The sequence below is a fragment of the Brachyistius frenatus genome, unplaced genomic scaffold (genome assembly GCF_029030835.1).
Source record: "Brachyistius frenatus isolate BFR_SWC_R1_liver_20210118 unplaced genomic scaffold, ASM2903083v1 Contig_529, whole genome shotgun sequence".
NCBI classification, from domain to species: Eukaryota; Metazoa; Chordata; class Actinopteri; family Embiotocidae; genus Brachyistius; species Brachyistius frenatus.
In genome coordinates this window covers 7,561-30,011 of record NW_027211128.1, presented here as the reverse complement: position 1 = coordinate 30,011, position 22,451 = coordinate 7,561, and the positions used below count along the sequence as shown (strand labels likewise).

The window sequence follows — 22,451 nt, the reverse complement described above, 5'->3', positions numbered from 1 at the left end:
ATCAGTTTGTTTCCTCATATGATCCACTCGGTCATATGATTCCACCTTTGAATGGTCACTTACAACACTGGCCTCCAACAGAGGAACGTTTGTGATAAGTCACCAAGTTATCTACTTCACAAGTTCAACATTATAGTTCATACTTAATAGTTTTGATCTACAACACATAAACCAGTGGTCACGCACACGCACGCACACACGCACACACGCACACGCACACGCACACACACACACACACACACACACACACACACACACACACACACACACACACACACACACACACACACACACACACACACACACACACATTTAGAGAATTTAAACCAGCAGACAAACACAGGGGAGGTTCCAAGTCAATAGTCTGATTGACAAGATTTTAGCTACAATTATTGCTAAATTAAAACATAACACAACATATTAGCATGAGTATTAGTATTAGTACGAGTATTAATATCAATATTAGTATCAGTTTCAGTATCAGTATTAGTATCAGAAGTAGTAATAGTAGTAGTAGTAGTAGTAGTACTTGTAGTAGTAGTAGTAGTAATAGTAGTGGTGGTAGTAGTAGTACTAGTGGTGGTAGTAGTACGAGGACTAGTAGTAGTACTAGAAGTAGTAGTAGTGGTAGTAGTAGTAGTAGTAGTAGTAGTGCTAGTAGTAGCACTACTCCCTTCACCTGAATGTTAAAAAGACTGTTTGTATGTTCTTCACAAAGAGGGCTTGCAAAGTGTCACCGGAGCCAGATGTTCATGTTGCTGGTCAGATTTGAAATATTTAGGATTTTTTACTGATTCTAATCTCTCTTTTAAAAAGCAGGTAAAACATGTGACAAAGGTCTTCAAATTTAACCTCATGAATTTCAGATATATAAGAAACAGTCTAACCATGCAGGCTGCAAAACTGTATTTTAATGGAATGATTATCCCCCATCTGACCTACTGCTTAACCAGCTGGGCACAAGCCAGCAGCACAACATTAAAATCTATCCATATTCTCCATAAACAAGCTCTAAAAACGCTTGATAATTTTTTTTTTTAAAAGTCACCATCACTGCAATATCCTCATCAAACACTCTTGAGTTGGGAGAACCTCATTAAATTCACTGATGTGTTTTTTCAAATTGTACATGGCATGGTCCCGCCTCCGCTTAGTGAATTTATTAAACAACGCACTCAAAGTAGCAGACACACTATATCTGCTTCAAGAGGTGATTGTGTCATTTCACCATAGGTCAAGCTCTTTTAGCAAATCTGCATTATCTGTGAATTCAGCACACTCGTGGAATGCTCTGCCATCACACATACACACAAAAAACACGTACAAAACATTCAAACGTAGCCTTAATGAATGGCTTGTTGCCACTCAGGTGTGCAAGCATTAATGTACTGTCTGTCTTGCCTGCTTGTTTCGCCTATATGTGCATTTGTCTTGTTCAGTGTTGATGTATGTTCTGTGCCTCAGTGACACATATATGTGTTTGTACTGTAGGTACACTTTTCTTTTGCTTATATGTGAATTGGTTTTGTCTACATGTTACTGTCTGTTTATCGATTAATTTTAGTTTCATTATGCTATTGGGAGGCTGTAGCTCAGTTGGTAGAGTGGGTTGCACAATAATTGGAAGGTTGGTGGTTCAATCCCAGCTCCTCCTGTCCACATGCCTAACTGTCCTTGAGCAAGACACTGAACCCTAAAATTGCAAGTGGGACTTTATCAAACATGGGGACCAGTCCTAAAGCAGCTGTTTTCCCTTGAAAATAACCCAGATTATGTCATCTCATGTTGACCTTTTGTACAGGTTTATAAAACAAAGGCACCATTACAAACTGGAGTTTGACAAACCTTTGGCTCTCGTCACAAATACTGTCAAACTGCATTATGGGAAATGTAAGATTTGGAGCTTGACTCGTACTCGACAGTGAAGTCAGGATGTGACAGACTCTGCTTTGATGATTTCGATCGTTGTTTTATTTCCATCCCACTTGAAGGCAGTGCAACACAAAGTCAGTGTTCCCTCTGAACATGACTGGTCCTCCGGTTCCACTGAGTCCAGTTTGACTGACATCTGCAGCATCACAGCCTCGTGAGTATCTAGTGGAGGACACGTTTAACAGAGCACCACCGGAGCAACCAGCGCTTCTGCTGCTCCATAAATCTCTCCATAAACATCCATCTCCTCCATTGTTATTGGAAAGAGTAACACAGGGTTGCCATGGCAATGACCACCGCCGTCCCCACTGTCCAGATCGCTGTGATCCAAGTGTTGGGAAATGTACATAGTGGTCAGGGCTTTTAAAAGATGCACCAATATGACCCGTTCTAAGAGACAACCTGACCGCCCGACCCCATCCTGACCCGACTTAAACCCGACCCCGACCCCGACCCCGACCTGACCTGACTTAAACCCGACCCCAACCCCGACTTGACCCGACTTAAACCCAACCCCGGCCCCGACCTGACCTGACTTAAACCCGACCCCAACTTGATCCGACTTAAACCCGACCTGACCCGACTCAAACCCGACCTCAACCTGACCCGACTCAAACCCGACCCAACCTGACCCCAACCCGACCCGACCCAACCTGACCACAACCCGACTCGACCCCAACCTCAACTCAACCCCAACCCGACCCAACCTGACCCCAACCCAACTCAAACCCCAACCCCTACCCCAACTCCTACCCCAACCCGACCCCAACCTGATCCGACCCCAACCCTGACCCAACCCCAACCCCGATCCCAACCCCAAATCCAACCTGACCCCAACCCGTTTCGACCCCAATCCCGACCCGACCCCAACCCCACCACAACCCGACCCGACCCCAACCTGACCCCCCAACCCCAATCCGATCCGACCCCAACCTGACCTGACCCGACCCCAACCTGACCCCAACCCGATCCTGAAAAATTCCTTTGACTTTGTATTTAATGAGAGAAGTTGAACTAGAGTCTATGGAGCCGGAGGCTTTTTGGAGCCGACCTCTAGTGGCACTCGGTGGTATTGCAGCTTAGACACTTCAGGATCGACCTCATTTTTCAGACCTGAAGCTACGTCTGCTTTCATCTACAGTCTGAAGTCCATAATGCTGTGTGTGTTTGACTGCACTGTGCAGGACATGAATTTCCGCAGTTCCAGGATTTAACTTGGTTGGTGCTTCGAGCAGAAAGCCAGCGGACCTGACAGCGCAGAACACTGCGAGCAGCTGCGCAGATGTGTAGGTTTTGTTTTGTTTGGATCTTCACAGCGTGTAAATATAATGTTACATTTCTGCAGAAATGAATCTCATCTTGTTCATTTAAAACATTTCCCATGCCTAGATTATGACAATGGAACGGTACACTCATCCATCAGAGGTGTCATTGATGACACGGTTGTGGGTTTACTCATCACACAGGATTGTGTGTCCATGGTCTGTGCTGTTGTGTGTCTCTGCATGAAAGCACATGATCAGAATACCCACGAACCGAAGTATGCCGTAAAACAACCTCCAGTGATACTCCACAATGGCAAGCTGTGTCTTGCCGTGAGAGAGTGAGTGAAAGCAGCTTAGAGCTGCCTCACACACACGTGTCTGCAGCCATGGAAACAATTCAAGAAATCTTTACATGTGTTAGATTCATGGAGCCTGTGCATCTTTACAGAGCTGCTCTCAAGCAGACCTGCTGCCTTCAAGGACTGTACGATATATTGTCACAGGGAGACACATCCATGCAGGGTAAGGGACAAGGAAGGGGACAGACATATTCATAATTACTGTGTTCAAGTAGATTAAAAAGAAAAGTTCAGTTTTCGTGTCTGCTTCATTTTCAGATTGATCTTCATTTCATGTGTGTTTGAAAACAGCTTAGCTTTGTTTAAAGACAAAGAGCAGCAGGAAACAGCTGGTTCTGTTCTGGTTCTGGATATCTGAAATGACTGATGAACAGGTTAGATCTCATTTTGTTTGGTCCAGGTTAGTTCACCTGTGTCTCGTTTCATGGCACTGAGCAAGTGGATTAGAAATAAGTATGATCAGGAATATTTGTTCTGTTGCCATGGAGATGTGGCGCTGATCCGTCTCATTCATCAGTAATCGGAGTTTACTCTCTAACTGTAAAGACAGACAGCAGGTCGGACTGGAGGGAAGAAGAAGAATCAGAGACAGAAAGAGGAGGGGAAGGAGTGACTCCACCCTCTCCTCCCTCAGGGACCGCAGCATGCCATCACTTTATATAGAAATGTCTCCCTCTCTGGTCCCGTGTCTCTGATTACAGAGGCCGACTGGAAAACAGGACGACTGACTGCTCTCCGCAGTTTTACAGTGTGTGAGACCATCACACTGTTTCCCACGAAAATCTCATGAGAAACACGGACAGAATCGGTGACCGCTTAAAAAACGCAATGTCTTCACATCCATCAGCTGAAGGAGTCTGATAGCCTGCATGAATATCACTGTTATGGGCTTCATTTAACTATAATATCTGGTCCACACTGGTTCACATTGGTCCTCACTGGTCCTCACTGGTCCACACTGGTCCACACTGGTCCTCATTGGTCCACACTGGTCCTCATTGGTCCACACTGGTCCACACTGGTCCTCAATGGTCCACACTGGTCCACACGTCATCCTCACTGGTCCATACTGGTCCACACTGGTCTACACTTCTCTACACTGGTCTACACTGGTCTACACTTCTCCACACTGGTCCTCACTGGTCCTCACTGGTCCACACTAGTCCACACTGGTCCACACTGGTCCTCACTGGTCCTCACTGGTCCACACTGGTCCTCACTGGTCCACACTGGTCAATACTGGTTCACACTGGTCCACACTGGCCCACACTGGTTTACATTGGTCCACACTGGTCCACACTGGATCACACTGGTCCTCACTGGTCCTCACTGGTCCTCACTGGTCCTCACTGGTCCTCACTGGTCCTCACTGGTCCACACTGGTCCACAATGGTCAATACTGGTTCACACTGGTCCACACTGATCCACACTGGTCCATACTGGTTCACACTGGTCTACACTTCTCCACACTAGTTCATACTAGTTCACACTGGTCTACACTTCTCCACACTGCTCTACACTGGTTCACACTGGTCTACACTTCTCCTCACTGGTCCATACTGGTCCTCATTGGTCCACACTGGTCCTCACTGGTCCATACTGGTCCTCACTGGTCCAGACTGTGTCCAGACTGGTCCACACTAATCTACACTGGTCCACTCTGGTCCATACTAGTCCACACGGGTCCATACTGGTCAATACTGGTCCACACTGGTCCACACTGGTCCTCACTGGTCCTCACTGGTCCAGACTGTGTCCACTAGTCCAGAATGTGTCCAATGGTCCAGACTGTTTCTAGAATGTGTCCAGAATGTCTCCAGAATGTGTCCAGACCGTGTTCACTGGTCCAGACTGGGCCACTGGTCTAGACCTGGCCTGCCTTTACAGTGTGCTGTGCAATTCATTTGTAGAAGGTCTTTTATGTAAAATGAGGAAGTGAATCAAAGCGTTCAGAGGATGTTCGACTTTCTTTGTGTCCTCTGTGGAGAGCGTGAGCTATAAAGAGTTATAGTTACTGTAAGAGACCTCAGGAACAGATGGGAAAACACTCTCACCGCAAAGTCTGACTGAAGTCCATAAAGATCTCATAAAAAATGAACATCTACGTTTCCATGACAACATGGGATATAATCAAAGGCTCAGAACAACTGTTTGTGAAGTTGTTTTCTCAGTTTAGCTAAGAAGTGGTTTTAACCCTCCTGTTCTCCTCGGGTCAAAATGACCCGCAGCTGTGTTCAACCAAGTTCTATTTTATTTCTATATTTTTATATTTTTTGGGGATCATTGGTCATCATTCTTTAAATAAACCCTCACAGCCTCCTTGTCACCAATGATCCCAAAAAATATGAAAATAAAATAGAACTTGGCTGAACACAGCTGCGGGTCATTTTGATCCAAGGACAACACAAGGGTTAATTCCAAAGTCCTCATTTAATCTCAGTCTGTCCTCAATTCACCTTTATAGCTTTACATCACACTCACACACACACACACACACACACACACACACACACACACACACACACACACACACACACACACACACACACACACACACACACACACACACACACACACACACACATATTAACACATACTAACACACACATACACACACATACACAGAGACACAGAGATATACACACACATATACACATCTTAACATCACACACACATATATTCACACATCTTGAGTAGTGAGGTCAGCAGGAGTTCCCTTTTTACTGGAAAACTCCCTGAGAGTGTGTGTGTGTGTGTGTGTGTGTGTGTGTGTGTGTGTGTGTGTGTGTGTGTGTGTGTGTGTGTGTGTGTGTGTGTGTGTGTGTGTGTGTGTGTGTGTGTGTGTGTGTGTGTGTGTGTGTGTGTGTGTGTGTGTGTGTGACTGTGTATGTGACTGTGTATGTGACTGTCTGTGTGTGTGTGTGAGTGTGTGTGTGGAATGTGGACTCGGAGCTTGTACAGTACAGTATTCATGTGGCTCATACGGGTTATACAGTAGACACACACTCACTCTCTCACACACACACACACACACACACACACACACACACACACACACACACACACACACACACACACACACACACACACACACACACACACACACACATCTTTTCCACGGAGTACTGGTGGTTTACAGAGAGGGTGTGTTCCAATAGAATTCCTCCACATCAGCCTGATGAGTGGTTGCAGTGTGAGAGTGGAAAGCTTCCATGGTTTGCTTCACGCCAACAACCCCCCTCCCCCCACACACACACACAGAAGTGCACATTTTCACTACATTCATAATACATTCATTACACACACACAAAGCCTTTCATTACACATATGATCACACGCATTTAAACATATGTATTAGCACATACAAGTCAACATACTGGCACACAATTACACACACACACACACACACACACACACACACACACACACACACACACACACACACACACACACACACACACACACACACACACACACACACACACACACACACACACACACACACACACACACACACACTTTGATCCAACTGTTTGAAGAAAGATCTCTCCTTTCCAGTCAGGCTCACCACGGTTACCATGGAGACGCAAACACAGGCATTACAGTTGGGTCTGATTTCTATTGGTCGACCTGCTATAATAACGTACACCAATTTAGAAACTAAGATATTTCAGGATGTTTCGGTCACCATGTACTCACACACTCTTTTAGTAAGTACAGGAAGAGCTCTGATGTTGTTGTTGTTGTCGTGGTTCTTCTTTGTCAACCTGGTTCACTCCAGGCTCCACCCACTATAGCCGTGTGAAACATTCTCCACACCTGTGACAGGTGACTGTCAAGAAACAAAGGTACAGAGCTGACAACAGATATGATGATGGATGAAGAAGAAAGATACTGATGTCCTCCAGTCTTTTGTTTTCAGGACACAGTTTTACTACAAGAGATTCATTCAGGAGGAAACTTTAAATCATCACTTGAATCAGTGCAGGTCGGTTCACAACAACTACCTTTGACTGCCGGGACTCTGTAGTTAGGCTGTACAAAGGTTTTAGACCTCAGCTCATTTAAAATCCGCTCATGCTGCAGATTCTCCCTCTTTTTCCTCTGTGAAGCAGTCAGACTCAAACATACTGTGTATCAACCTGCAACAGCAGATTACAATAGAGTCAACAGTAAAAGCCTGATTAGCAGTAAAGTCCTGAGCAGAGTGATCCACACTCACCTCCAGAGAGTCATCATGCACACTCACAACCAGAGAGTCACCGTTCAAACGGGTGGGTTCCTGCTGTAGAACACAGAACATACTCAGAACATATCTGAAGTGTGTGATGGTTCCTGTTGTAGAACACAGTGGGTGGTGGTGAGCAGAGTAAAAGCACTGTAAATACCTCAGATGAAAGTTTTCCGCCGGCCATGAGTCACTGCAGAAATCTGTCTGCTGACTGACTTACTGATGAAGGCAAGAGGAGGAAAGAAAGAAAGAAACAAGCAAACAAGCTAACAAAGAAAGCTTATATCACTCATATAATAATGTAGCTTGTGCAACACTGGAAAGCAACACACAAACACACACACACACACACACACACACACAGCAAAGAGTGCAGGCCCCTATTGTGATGAAACAAATCATGAGACGACTACTCCCGTTGCTCCAGGACACACGGACTCCCCCTCAGACACACACACACACACACACACACACACACACACACACACACACACACACACACACACACACACACACACACACACACACACACACACACACACACACACACACACACACACACACACACACACACACACACACACACACACACACACTGTGGTTCACTGTGTTTTGTAACAAATTCTCTGTTCGTTCACTAATTAAGTGCAAACTAGATATGAAGATGATCTCCTTGTACATGTTTTGTAAGAGCTAAAGTCAAAATGTAGTCTGACTGCATTTACACACACACACAAACACACACACACACACACACACACACACACACACACACACACACACACACACACACACACACACACACACACACACACACACACACACACACACACACACACACACACACACGCATGTATTTTCCAGGGCCCTGAGTACACCTTCCTGTCTCTGCTGCTGCGTTCTCCAGGAGAACAATGTCCCATTAAATTAGGAGGGTCAGGAAGTCAACACTGAGGTGAATGCCTCAACTTCCACATGCAATCTTTCCATGTGCTGCAGACACACACACACACACACACACACACACACACACACACACACACACACACACACACACACACACACACACACACACACACACACACACACACACACACACACACACACACACACACACACACACACACACGCGCGCAAACAGCGCAGAGTTCCCTCCTGATGAAGCCATCTTCTGCAAACCCATGAAGCAGTGACCTCTGACCCTCGACCTTAATTCTCCAGATCAGGGAGTAAGATACTCGTCCTTTTAAAGCTAACAAGCTCCATGATCCTTTCTGATCACAATAGTTGGTTGTGTAGGTGGTTGTGTAGTTGGTTGTGTGTTGGTTGTGTAGTTGGTTGTGTAGTTGGTTGTGTGTTGGTTGTGTAGTTGGTTGTGTGTTGGTTGTGTCGTTGAGTGTGTGTTGGTTGTGTAGTTGGTTGTGTGTTGGTTGTGTAGGTGGTTGTGTAGTTGGTTGTGTAGTTGGTTGTGTGTTGGTTGTGTCGTTGAGTGTGTGTTGGTTGTGTAGTTGGTTGTGTGTTGGTTGTGTAGGTGATTGTGTAGTTGGTTGTGTGTTGGTTGTGTAGGTGGTTGTGTAGTTGGTTGTGTAGTTGGTTGTGTAGTTGGTTGTGTGTTAGTTGTGTAGTTGGTTGTGTGTTGGTTGTGTCGTTGAGTGTGTGTTGGTTGTGTGTTGGTTGTGTAGTTGGTTGTGTGTTGGTTGTGTCGTTGAGTGTGTGTTGGTTGTGTAGTTGGTTGTGTGTTGGTTGTGTAGGTGATTGTGTAGTTGGTTGTGTAGTTGGTTGTGTGTTGGTTGTGTCGTTGAGTGTGTGTTGGTTGTGTAGTTGGTTGTGTGTTGGTTGTGTAGGTGGTTGTGTAGTTGGTTGTGTGTTGGTTGTGTAGGTGGTTGTGTAGTTGGTTGTGTAGTTGGTTGTGTAGTTGGTTGTGTGTTAGTTGTGTAGTTGGTTGTGTGTTGGTTGTGTCGTTGAGTGTGTGTTGGTTGTGTAGTTGGTTGTACAGAAAAAACACTACACACAAGAAAACACTACATACAAGAAAACACAAGAAAACACTACACACGACACATTGTGAATGTTTTTGCTGTGAGCTCATGTCAGAAACATTCATTTCATTTTCATCACACATGTTTTGTTCTTAACGTTGTTGACGTAACGGGAGGTATTTTCCACCCCCCACCCACCCGCCCCCTCCAGCTGCTCAGGAAGCCAGAATCCCTCATCGAATGTCAAGTTTACCCAAGATATTGCAGTACAATACGGCCATAAAACCACCATCACAATGGAACCCCCCCATCCTCCACCTTCCAGCTAACACTTTGATGCTATCACCTTCCTGCTGAGCAGATGGTTTTCCAAGACTCTGAGGAGTCATCTGACTGCTATTACTCGAGTCATACGGCAGTAGAAAAGCATCTCCACTTTCCACACCTTTTCACCCCCCTCCCTCCCAACCCCCCCCCCCCATCCCTTTGTCCTGGCTCTACATGTTCCTGTTTTGATCAGTGTTGGAGGAGAGGAACAGACATATTACAAGTACTTCATGCAGACATGCAGGAGCCCAGTGATGAAGATTTGCCGTGATGGAAAGAGGAAGACCCCCTCCCCTCTGCCCCTCCTTCCATCCCTTCATTAACAAACCAGAGCATTGTGTTTAAGAGGTGAAACGGGGCACATGGGAGAAAGGCAAAGAAAGGTTCCTCATCTGGAATACAAAAGGTGGGAGGGAGATGGAAGAGCGAGGGGAATGAAGGAGGGGAATTAGGTGTTGCTGTGCAGGAATGCTTTATCAGGGTGGGTCGGGGTCAGGCACAGGTCTGCGAGTGCTGCTCTTCTACAGTAGGTGTGAAAACTGTGCTGAGCAACACATTTACCTGATAACGTCTAAAACCAAAGCACAGATTCAGACTGGTAAAACACTGTTACAGAGTTCTGCCTGCAGTGGAGCGACTTCATCCTGAGAGGGCGCTAGAGAAAGGTCGAACATCTCACAAGGTGTAGAAAAGTCACTATTAAAACCATTAAAAGCATCAAAACATAAGGAAAAGGAAATTTAAAAACAATTGAGAACATTGATCGAAACATTAAAAACAGTAATTAAAAATTAAACAAGCTAAAAATAGAATAAAAGTTGCAGTGCAGTTTAAGAAATAAAATACAGTAATAAAATGCAGAAATGCAAAAAATTGATGAACATCCTTGAGTCTGGTTCAATTGAAGGCAGCAAACAGAAAAGTCTTCAATGTTGATTTGAAGCAGCTGAGAGTCTCAGCAGACCTGCAGCTTTCTGGGAGTTTGTTCCAGATATGAGGAACAGAAAAACTGAACGCTGCTTCTTCATGTTTAGTTCTGACTCTTGGGACAGAAAGGAGACTCGTCCCAGACGACCTGAGGGGTCGGGATGGTTCAGAAGGTTGCAGCAGATCACAAATGTATTTTGGCCCTAAACTATTCAGAGCTTTATAAACCAACAGCAGGATTTTAAAGTCAATTCTTTGTTGGACAGGAAGCCGGTGTAAAGACCTCAGAACTGGAGTGATGTGATCCACTTTCTAGTAGTTGTTGATATAGTAGTAGCTGTTGTTGTTATTGTAATTGTTGTTGTAGTTGTTGTTGTTGTAGTTGTAGTAGTTGTTGATGTTGTACTTGTTGAAGTAGTTGATCATGTTGTTGTAGTTGTTGATGTTGTTGTATTTGTTGTTGGTGTTGAAGGTGGTGTTGTTGTAGTAGTTGTTAATGTTGTAGTTGTTGATATAATTGTGATTGTAAGTGCTGTTGTTATAGTTGTTATTATTGTTGAAATTGTTGTAGTTGTAGTTATTGTTGTAGTTGTTGTTGTAGTTGTAGGTGTTGTTGATGTTGCAGTTGTAGTAGTTGTTGATGTTGTAGTAGTTGTTGTTGATGTAGTAGTTGTTGATATTGTAGTTGCAATAGTTATTTTTGTAGTTGTTGTTGATGTAGTTGTAGTAGTTGTTGTAATTCTTATTGTTGTAGTTGTAGTTGTTGTAGTTGTTGTAGTTGTTGATGTTGTACTTGTTGTCATTGTTGTTGTTGTTGTTGTAGTTGTTGTAATTGTTGTAGTAGTTATTGTTGTTGTAGTTCAATTCAATTCAATTCAATTCAATTCAATTCAATTCAATTCAATTCAATTCAATTCAATTCAATTCAATTCAATTCAATTCAATTTTATTTACAGTATATAGCGCCAAATCACAAGAAAGGTTATTTCATGACACTTAACACATTAAAGTCCTTACAGCAGAACTTTACAATATTATACAGAGAAACCCAACAATTCAACAATTCCCACATCAGCCAGGAGGGGAAAAAAACCCTCCTCTTTAAGGGAGAAAAACCTCCAACGGAGGGAAGAAAAACTCCCTTTAACAGGAAGAAACCTCCGACAGAACCAGGATCAGAGGTGGGCGGAGCCTCTGTTAACAGAACCAGGAACAGAGGTGGGCGGAGCCTCTGTTAACAGAACCAGGATCAGAGGTGGGCGGAGCATCTGTTAACAGAGGTGGAGAACATCTGTTCACAGAACCAGGCTCAGAGGTGGGTAGAGCATCTGCCTCGACCGGTTGGGGTGAGAGGAGAGCAGAGAGAGAAAAGGACAGCATAGAGATAGAAGAGAAGAACTGTTGGTGGAGACGACAAGCGCAGGACAGAGACATGCAGCTCCATGACGGGACATCTGGAAAAGAAAGAACAGAAACTACGTGAGCGAAGGATCTGAATGGAGACAACAGATAATAAGAAGAAACTATGGGAGAGAAAAAGATGGTGAGGTATGAGTCAGTTAAAGAGGAGGAGGAAAGAAAAGAAGCTCAGCGTGTAACGAGGTCCCCCAGCAGCCTCGGCCTATAACAGCATAACTAAGGGTTGGTTCAGGTCTACCTGAGCCAGCTCTAACTATAGGCTTTATCAAAAAGGAACGTTTTGAGTCTAATCTTAAAGCTAGAGAGGGTTTCTGCCCCTCCAACACAAACTGGGAGCTGGTTCCACAGGGGAGGAGCCTGAAAACTGAAGCGCCGCCTCCCATTCTACTTCTGGAAACTCTAGGAACCACAAGTAGACCAGCGTACTGAGAGAGAAGTGCTCTGCTAGGATTATATGGTTCTATAAGGTCTCCAAGATATGATGGAGCCTGGTCATGTAGAGCTTTGTAAGTCATCAAGAGAATTTTAAATTATATTCTTGATTTCACAGGAAGCCAGTGAAGAGAAGATAAAACTGGAGAAATATGATCTCTCTTGATAAATCCCATCAGTACTCTTGCTGCAGTATTTTGGATCAGCTGTAGGTTTTTAATGAGTAATTTGGACATCCTAACAACAAGGAATTACAATAATCTAGTCTAGAAGTAACAAACGCAGGAATTAGTTTTTCTGCGTCACGCTGAGGAAGGATTTTCCTGATTTGATTAATATTACGTAGATGAAAGAAGGCAGTTCTGGAGATTTGCTTTATATGGTGGCTAAAGGACAAATTCTCATCAAGGTTCCTCACAGTTTTGCTGGAGGCCAAGACAACATCATCTAGAGTAACTAAGTGATTACAGAAAGAGTTTCTGAGGTGTTTAGGACCAAGTACAAGAACTTCTGTTTTGTCTGAATTTAAAAGCAGGAAGTTTTTGGTCATCCAGGCCTTTATGTCTTTTAGACAGGCTTCAAGTTTTATTTTTTTTTTATTTTATTTATTTCACTTTATTAATCCCAGAGGGGAAATTTCTTCGCTACAGCAGGGGGGAGCTGCTGCAACAGGCTGCCACTAGCGCGGCGCCAGGTAACCTGACCTGAGGTGCATGTTTTTGGATGACGGGAGGAAGCCGGAGAACCCGGAGAGAACCCACGCAAGCACAGGGAGAACATGCAAAGAAGTTTTACTAACTGATTAGTTTCATCTGGTTTTATAGAAAGATATAGCTGAGTGTCCTCTGCATAACAATGGAAGTTGATGCAGTGCTTCCTGATGACATCTCCTAATGGAAGCATGTACAAAGTAAAAAGTATTGGGCCTAACACTGAGCCTTGTGGATCTCCATAACTAACTCTTGTTTGTCTGGAAGACTCATTGTTGACATGGACAAACTGGAATCTATCTGATAAGTAGGATTTGAACCAGTCTAAAGCAGTTCCTTTAATCCTCGTAACGTCTTCTAATCTCTGTAATAAGATCGTATGATCAATCGTATCAAAAGCAGCACTGAGGTCCAGAAGAACAAGTACAGAGACGAGTCCATTATCTGAGGCTAATAAAAGGTCGTTAGTAACTTTCACCAGAGCTGTTTCTGTGCTATGATGAACTCTAAAGACTGAAAATCTTCAAACAGATCATTCCTTTGTAAATGATCACAAAGTTGATTTGAAACAACTTTTTCAAGGATTTTAGAATTATACGTCAGGTTGTAAATTGGTCTGTAGTTTCCTAAAACAGCTGATCAAGAGTCGGCTTTTTAAGTAAAGGTTTAATGACAGCCACTTTAAAAGCCTGCGGTACATAGCCGGTTACTATAGATAGGTTGATCTGATCTAATATGGAAGTATTAATTAAAGGGAAGACTTCCTTAAAAAGTTTAGTTGGGATGAGATCTAACAGACAGCTATAGGATCCAGATGAAGAAATAATTCTAGTTAACTCAGAGAGCTCAACAGGAGAGAAATGTTCCAAGTTTACATCTGGTCCTACAGTTGCTTTCAGGGCTGCTGTGTTTAACATCACATCAGTGATGGTGTCAGGAAGGGTCGGCCCTGATAGTAAGAATTTTATTAGTAAAGAAGTTAATGAAGTCATTACTGCTGAGAGCTGAAGGAATAGAGGACTCAACAGAACTGTGACTCTTTGTCAGCCTGCTACAGTGATGAAAAGAAACCTGGGGTTGTTCTTGTTGTCCTCTATTAATGATGAATAATATAAAGTCCTGGCCTTACGAAGAGCTTTCTTATATAATATTAGACTCTCCTTCCAGGCAGGTGAAATTCTTCTAAATTAGTGGAACTCCATTTCCTTTCCATCTTTCTAGTCGCCTGCCTAGCAGAGCGTAGTTCTGAGTTGTACCACGGAGACAACTTCCTCTGGTTCATGACTCTCTTCTTCAGAGGGGCGACATCATCTAGAGTTGTAGCAGAGATACTGCAGTGTTTTCTACCAGATGATCCACTTGTGTGGGACTAAGATCAACGTAGATGTCTTCCACTGCTTTAACACACGGCATCGAAGAGGATAAACATGTAACTGCTTCCTTAAACTTGGCCACGGCATCATCTGACAGACATCTACTGTAGTGGGATTTATTCCCACATGCTGTGTCGTCCATTATTGTAACTTCAGATGTTAATAAGAAGTGGTCCGACAAAACAGGGTTTTGAGGAAATACCATTACATTTTCAGTTTCCATCCCATACGACAGATCCAGATGGAGGGTGTGGTTACCACGGTGACGGGGTTTATTTACATTCTGAGAAAAGCCTATAGAATCTAATAATGAGCTGAAAGTAGAACTGAGGCTGTCGTTGTCCACGTCAACATGAATGTTAAAGTCTCCCACTATCATCACTTTATCTGAACTCAGCACTAAATCTGATCAAAAGTCAGAATTCAGTTAGAAACTCTGAATAAGGACCAGGTGGGAGATAAACAACAACAATACAATCCGTTTCTCTGCTTTCCAGTTTGGGTGAGAGACTAAGAGTCAGACTCTCAAATGATTTACAACTAAGTTTAGGCTTTGAATTAATTGATAAACTTGAGTGGAAGATTGCTGCCACTCTTCCTCCTCCTCCTCCTCCTCCTCCTCCTCTTCCTCCTTCCCCTCCTCCTCCTCCTCCTCCTCCTCCTCGGCCTGAATCTCTAGGAACATGATAATTAATATGACTGGGAGGAGTTGCTTCATTAATCCTACCATATTCTTCCTGTTGCAGCCAGGTCTCTGTGAGACAGTAAATCAATCTGATGATCAGTTATCAAGTCATTTACTAACAGAGATTTAGACCAGAGAGATTTCATATTTAATAGTCCGCTTTTAATTGTCAGATTTTTTTTGATCCATTAATTTGGTAGGATCCATTTTTATTACATTTTTATTGATACATCTTTTGTTGAGTTTTTTTTTAAATATAGGTGGTCTCTACAGGATGTTGAAGGTTTTGGGTGAGTGACAGCTCTAAAGAAGCTGCAGAGGAGCTGTAAGACTGCAGCTCTGCGTCCTGGCCTCAACCCTGGATGTCAGGTTTTAGGGCTGTTAAGAGACATGGCCATATTTCTAGAAAGAAGAGCTGCACCATCCAAAGTAGGATGGATGCCATCTCTCTGGATCAGACCAGGTTTCCCCCAGAAAGTATTCCAGTTGTCAATGAAGCCCACATTGTTAGCGGGACACCACCTCGACAACCAGCGGTGAAGTGAAGACGTACGGCTAAACATATCATCACTGGTCCGGTTAGGAAGGGGTCCAGAGAAAACTACTAAGAGTTGTAGTAGTTGTTGTTGTTGTAGTTGTTGTTATAGGTCTGTTTGTAGTTGTTGTTGTTGTTGTTGTTGTTATAGGTCTGTTTGTAGTTGTTGTTGTTGTTGTTTTTCTAGTTTAAAACGTGAACCAACTTTTCATAGTGTCATTATTCTTCCCATCATGTGACTGGCAGCCTCTGTCATGTTATCACTGTTGAACAGAAGATCACATCGACTCACTTTATCATTGTTTATATTTTAAAGCACCTCAGATTGCGTCTGACTGCAGTCACTTGAACACACGCGAATCAACTGTTTCTATGTATTCATATATGAAGTATAATTACATTTAACATAAGTAAAAGGGCTGTTCTTTTGTGGTCTCAGCGGTCTCTGAGTGCTTCACACTGTTTCCTATTCACACACTTACACACCAATGACGGAAGAGAATCCGAACATGTGTCTGCCTGAAACAAAACACAATCAGACCACAAAACTTCAACCCCCATGTTTCTGTGAGGGCGATATGTTAAGTGACTGTATATATTATCCATATCTTATTATTGTGTGTAAGCTCTGTGACTGTTTAATACTTTGCTCAGAGCTGTAACAGAGATCCTCCAACATACTGTCATACACTCACGTTTCTTTGTCATGTCTTCCCTCTGTTGAATTAAATGAGTGAACCCTGGAGTCTCGTTACACTCACGTAATCAGCTGACATCTCTGTTCAGGCCTCGAATGCCTCTATTGTGTGCAAATCCTAACTGGTGAGTCATGCTGTTCTCCTCAGTTAGCCTTCGTGTACCTGTGCATGCACGCACACACAGGAAACATGCTTTGCATTGTTAGTGAAGTGCTCAGGAACATGTAGAGACCAGAGCAGAGCTAAAAGGAGATTGAATATTTAATTGGAGATCATTTGCAGCAGGACCATGCCTCAATCACTCCCCCACTTCCAGTTGTATACCCATAAATATCTACCCAAAATAAGCCCTTGCCTGTTCCCGTTTTCCGTATCACACCCTCCCTCCCTCTTATAGAACTATTATTACTTATTATTATCATCTTCATAATCATTATCCTTCCATCTCCCACATGGGTACCTTGGGGATCTGCAAGGCCCAGGAGCCGCAGTGGATCCTCAACTAAGCCTTACCCAAACCGTTAACTCTCACCCCGGCTCCGTCTCCCTCAACCATTCATCACTGCTCCAAATAATCAATGAAGGTTCGTGCTCGGCATTTGAGGTCGTGGTCCTTGCTAGTGAATGTCCATTCAAGCGGACACCGACATGACTCCAAATGCATGAAATTAATGTTGCAGTGTTGTGTGTATATGTAAACATGCACCTGTTGACATGTTGGTCATAAGAATTTAAAAAGGTGACAGTGAAGTATGTCAGTGTTGTGCTTTCACTGCCCTCAATGGTACAAATATCAGTTCTTCCTGCTTTAATCTAAACCTCAGATAGCCCTGCTCCTCTTCCTATGTCCTTCTGGAGGTTTTTAGGCCTGAGAAAGATGAATCACAGTCATGTAAAGTAATGACAACAAACTGCATGAAGGTCTCATCACACATTTTCTTCATCTCAATTAAACTCTAAAGACGTCAAATTTGGGAACTATGCATCAAACTAACACACGACATGTGCTTTAGTTATATATGCTGCTGCAGCTGCAGGTACCTTGACCTTTTACACTGCTCAGAGACATTTCTGTACTTACACACATTTCAGAAAGTTTTTCAACAAGTTTCTCTTCTTGGTTTTTGAACTTTGATAAACTTTTACATTTCATTGACATGTTTTATGTTCCTTTGTCCACAGGATGAGGTAAAGGTCCCCTCCAAACTCAGCATCTCTAAATCCATGAAGGTTTCGGAGTCTGTGTCAGGAAGCAGAGGTGGCAGTCTGCTGGAGCTCAAAGAAGAAGTGGAGGAGCTCGAGGAGGAGGCAGGAGAAGGAGAAAAGGAAGAAAAAACCCATGTAGACCTCTCGTCAGATGAGGAGGGGGTGGACGTCGGGGACTCCATTGAGGAGTCTCGTGCCGAACGCATCAAGCGCAGCAGCCTGCAGCGTGTACAAACCCTGAAGACCGTTTTCTCCAAGGAGAAGATGGATAAGACCAGAGCAAAGACCAAAGAGAACCTGGAGAAGACCAGACAAAAGACAAAGGAGAACCTGGAGAAGACAAAGCAGAAGACAAAGGAGAACCTGGAGAAGACCAGACAAAAGACCAAGGAGAACCTGGAGAAGACAAAGCAGAAGACCAGAGAGAACCTGGAGAAGACACGTCACAACATCGAGAAGAAGATGGGAAAACTTGGAACACGCATCAGTGTCAACCCTGAGCGTAAACAGAAGATGAAGACATCCAGTGACAAGATGAAGAAGGCTTTCACACCAGACCACGTGGTTTACGCTCGATCCAAGACAGCTGTGTACAAGGTGCCCCCCTTCACCTTCCACGTGAAGAAGGTCCGCGAGGGGGCCGTGGAGGTGGTTCAAGGCACCGAGATGGTGGAGGTGTCCCAGGATGCTGAGCCCTTCGGCGAGCTGGACGGGGAGGTTGAGGAGGGTGCTGTGGAGGTCGAGATGGAGATGATGAATGGAGGCGGGGATGAGGAAGACGCTGACGAGGATGAAGAGGAGGACAGCCATGATGCCTTGCAGGAGGACAGAGACAGAGACAGTGATTAAATCTAGAACAAGAAATTTGCCACAATCATAACAAAATCCTTTTCACCAACCCTGAGGTTCTTTTGTAAAAAACAACTGTTGGGAATGAGAAGACCAAAAATAATAAGGTTGATTACAACTTGGGTTTTATTGTAATAATTTTGGCCATTATTCCTATACGTTAAGATAGCTGCACTCATCTCAGTACTTTGTGAGAACATGCCGATGTCACCACAGGTTTGAAGGGTCAGTCAGTCGATCAGACAGGTGATGAACGAGACAACAGGTGAGCCAACTGATGTTTTCAGTAATCCTTCGCTGCAAAAGAACTTTTGTGTACAAGCAGAAGGTCTTAGGTCAAAGTCAAAGTTGTACCTGGAGGCTGGTATGTCCACCTTTGTGCTGTCTTTGGTCAACCTTTAGGTTTGTTTTCATCCTGTCTGATTTCTCACTGCTCAAGTCTCTTGACTCGTCAGACTTTTTATATCTTTGGAAGGTAACAGCTGCAGAAGTCCAGCGGTCCTTCAGCTGCAGGACTGATGGCTCTGTTTACACCTGGCTTTAACACACATTGTGGGTGAGCCGACCTCAAGTGGACTGCTCAGTTCAGGTGTGAACACACTCAGGAAGAATTGAGAACGCATTGAGATCCAATCCACTCCGACCACGTTCGGAGGTGTTCTGGGACTCACGTGGCCTCGTGTTAAGCAGAGTGAACGTGAATGTGTCCTGGGCACCATGTCCTCTGGACAATCAAAAGAAACAGCATCCAACAGAAAACCTGCTCTGCAGTAGAGGAACAGATTTACCTGCTCATCAGACCCACAGCTGTTAAAGAGCCACTGACCGCTAGCGCAGTTCATTAAACACTACACCGCAGAGCCCAGCCTTCTGGAATCATTCAATAATTTGAGCTTGAACAGACATGATCGGCTTGAGCCTGACGGTTCAGGTAGCAAATTACAAACTCTAATGATCTTACATTTACAGATCTGATATACGTCATCAATAGGTTAACTGATGACACATTAAAACAAGGCTGAAGAGCACAAACATGTCTCATCCAGTTAAATGTTCCTTTGACTCATCTCTCCCTTCTGAATGTGTTCACAAGATTATTTACTTATTTATTTATGTGATGTGTGTTTATTTGCACATAGAGATCTGATCCCAAAAGGTCGCTGGAGACACATGGAGACATATGATAATGCCGGGTGTGAACAGGCCTGAAGTGTCATTTCATTATACAAACATGAACATGCAGTGAGTGAAGTGATGTTCACTTCCTGTTCACAACAACGAGGCCGTGAAGGAAGAGGAACATTGAGCAGCTCAGGAGACATGTTTTTCTCAGGAATTTGTGCAGACCAGAAACGAGCTAAAAAAAGAGTGAATATTGACTCTATACAACTCTATACACAGTAATGTTGCTTCATGTTTGCTAGATGTGTAACTCACCATATCCATTTTACAAAGTGATGATATGTGTGTCGTGTTGTGTTCACAGCTTTTTGTGGTACCCTCAAATGACCCCCAAAAATGCTAACGACAAACGTTGCGAATTAGAAAAACTGCACATGTTGCACAAAGAGCAGGAGGACATGGAGCCCCCCTCCCCTCCCTCCCCCCTCCCCCTCCAGGTATGATGGCCAAATCTACCAAAATAAGACCCACATTGTAGAAAGTCATTTGATATGGTTTGACTTCATTTGGTTGTGCTTGAAATATTGTAAAGGTCTTAATGATATTCTTCCCACGTTTGCAAAAGCACTTCAAGGGTTGTTAAAGTGTGTTTGTGTTTGTTTTGTGGTGTAAATGATCATGAATTAAGACAAGAAGAAAATAGGAGGAAAGAGACAACAGCAGAACTGACATGATCGGATCATCCGGAAGGGACTCCATCATCTTCACGTAAGAAAGTGTAATCTGTCCGCATTTTATTTTCTGTTTAATTTTTTTTATTCCAAGACACCACCCATTCGCAGCGAGTGGGATGAGAATATGGAAACAACTCTTCTATCCTGTCCTTTGAATTTCAGTCATATTTGTGAAAACATATCTCCAGTAGCAGATTGCCATCGGCCCAATGATCCACAAACACACTGGCTACATATTAGAAATATCACATATCACACACGCTTAACTATTCCTTCCTGTTATTACTATTCAGCTGTTTAAATACTCAAGTGTTATCTGCTCTGCTTAATTTACGCTATTTAGAAGAACAGTGATGTCTGTTGTATTTCTAGGTGATGATGAGCACACATATTTGTGTAAAACCTGTTAGAAGTGTTCCAGAAATAAATCCCAGACTCTCAGGTGCTCTGTTGAACCTCTCATCAACACTGCAGTCTATGGAGGGTTCAGATGAAGAGTGTTACTGCTGCGGTGTCACACTGCCCCCTAGTGTCCAGTCATCTCACAGGAATGGTCTCTGCTCCGCATTAAAGGTGCATTTCACCACAACTCTTCTTTTTCAAATGACCGTTTCATTGAAATACTCCCTCTATTGTTCCCATTGTTTGTCTGAAACATGATATATTAATGGGTTTTGTATTTGCACCACTACTGGTGGTATGTTAAGTGCCTTGCGAGAATGACTGTTCTCCTCTGACTGCAGGTTTTGTAGCTTCTTCAGATACATTTCCAGCCAGCTCTGTTTCTAGGTGAGTCCTGGTGAGACGAATACTGGGACAAACGCTACCCTCATTTGTGACTCTAGGAAAGACAAAAGAACAAAAGGTCATCTTACTTTTGTGCTGCCAGAGTTTAGTTTGCAGCTGAGACTCGTCACCATGTTCTTTGTGTTCATTTTTTGAATATATATGACCTTTATTTAACCAGGTAGAATCAATTGAGAACCAATTCTCATTTACAATGATGACCTGTCATTTGATTTTGTTAGACCTGAAGTGCATGTTTTTGGATGATGGGGATAATGTGAAGCACTGGCAGTGCAGATCATCCTGCATGTGGAGAGCCTCCTGTCATCTGCTGCGTTCAGCTTTCAGGCCCAACTCTTGTGAGGTTTGAGATTTCCCATTTCAACAAATGATACGACAGTGAGGATGAAATATTATTCCTTACGAGCTGTAGTTGTGCTGCAGACGGTCGGCGGTTTAATGCTCCAACTGTCACAGTGGGTGAACACTGCCATGTCTGTCAGAGCAGTGAAGACATGAGGCTGTACTCACCCACTGGAACACACTGTTGCTCACATTTAGCAGTTTCCTTGCTTTTGTTTGTCAGTAACTGATTCCTGTATTATGTTGCATTGCTTAACCACTAATGATTTAATTAATAAAAGCTATTTGGATCACAGTTTTTGTGTTTTTAATTGTGGGCTCTCTCCAAAGTATGTGTTCCCCGTTGATCTATAAATAATGAAACATTTCTTCAATATTACACAGTTAGAAATGTATCATCTTTTGTCATGATCACTTCACAATGTGGTGCTCATAGATTTTTATTTCTATGAACATCAAATTAAGCAGGTTTCCAGCATTCAAGGTGATGGCCTGTAACCTGAGGCAACATCCTCATCA

At 43.5% G+C, this 22,451-nt stretch overlaps 1 protein-coding gene across 1 annotated transcript in view; it reads left to right on the top strand.

Moving 5' to 3' along the window:
• The window catches only part of LOC138614592 (caveolae-associated protein 1-like), a 59,560-nt gene extending 38,805 nt beyond the window's left edge, over positions 1–20,755 (top strand). Inside the window, exon 3 of the mRNA XM_069688125.1 lies at positions 18,055–20,755. Coding sequence (XP_069544226.1) covers positions 18,055–18,927 — 873 coding nt within the window. The 3' untranslated portion in view covers positions 18,928–20,755. The remainder of the gene's footprint in view (positions 1–18,054) is intronic.
• Positions 20,756–22,451: the final 1,696 nt, after the last annotated feature.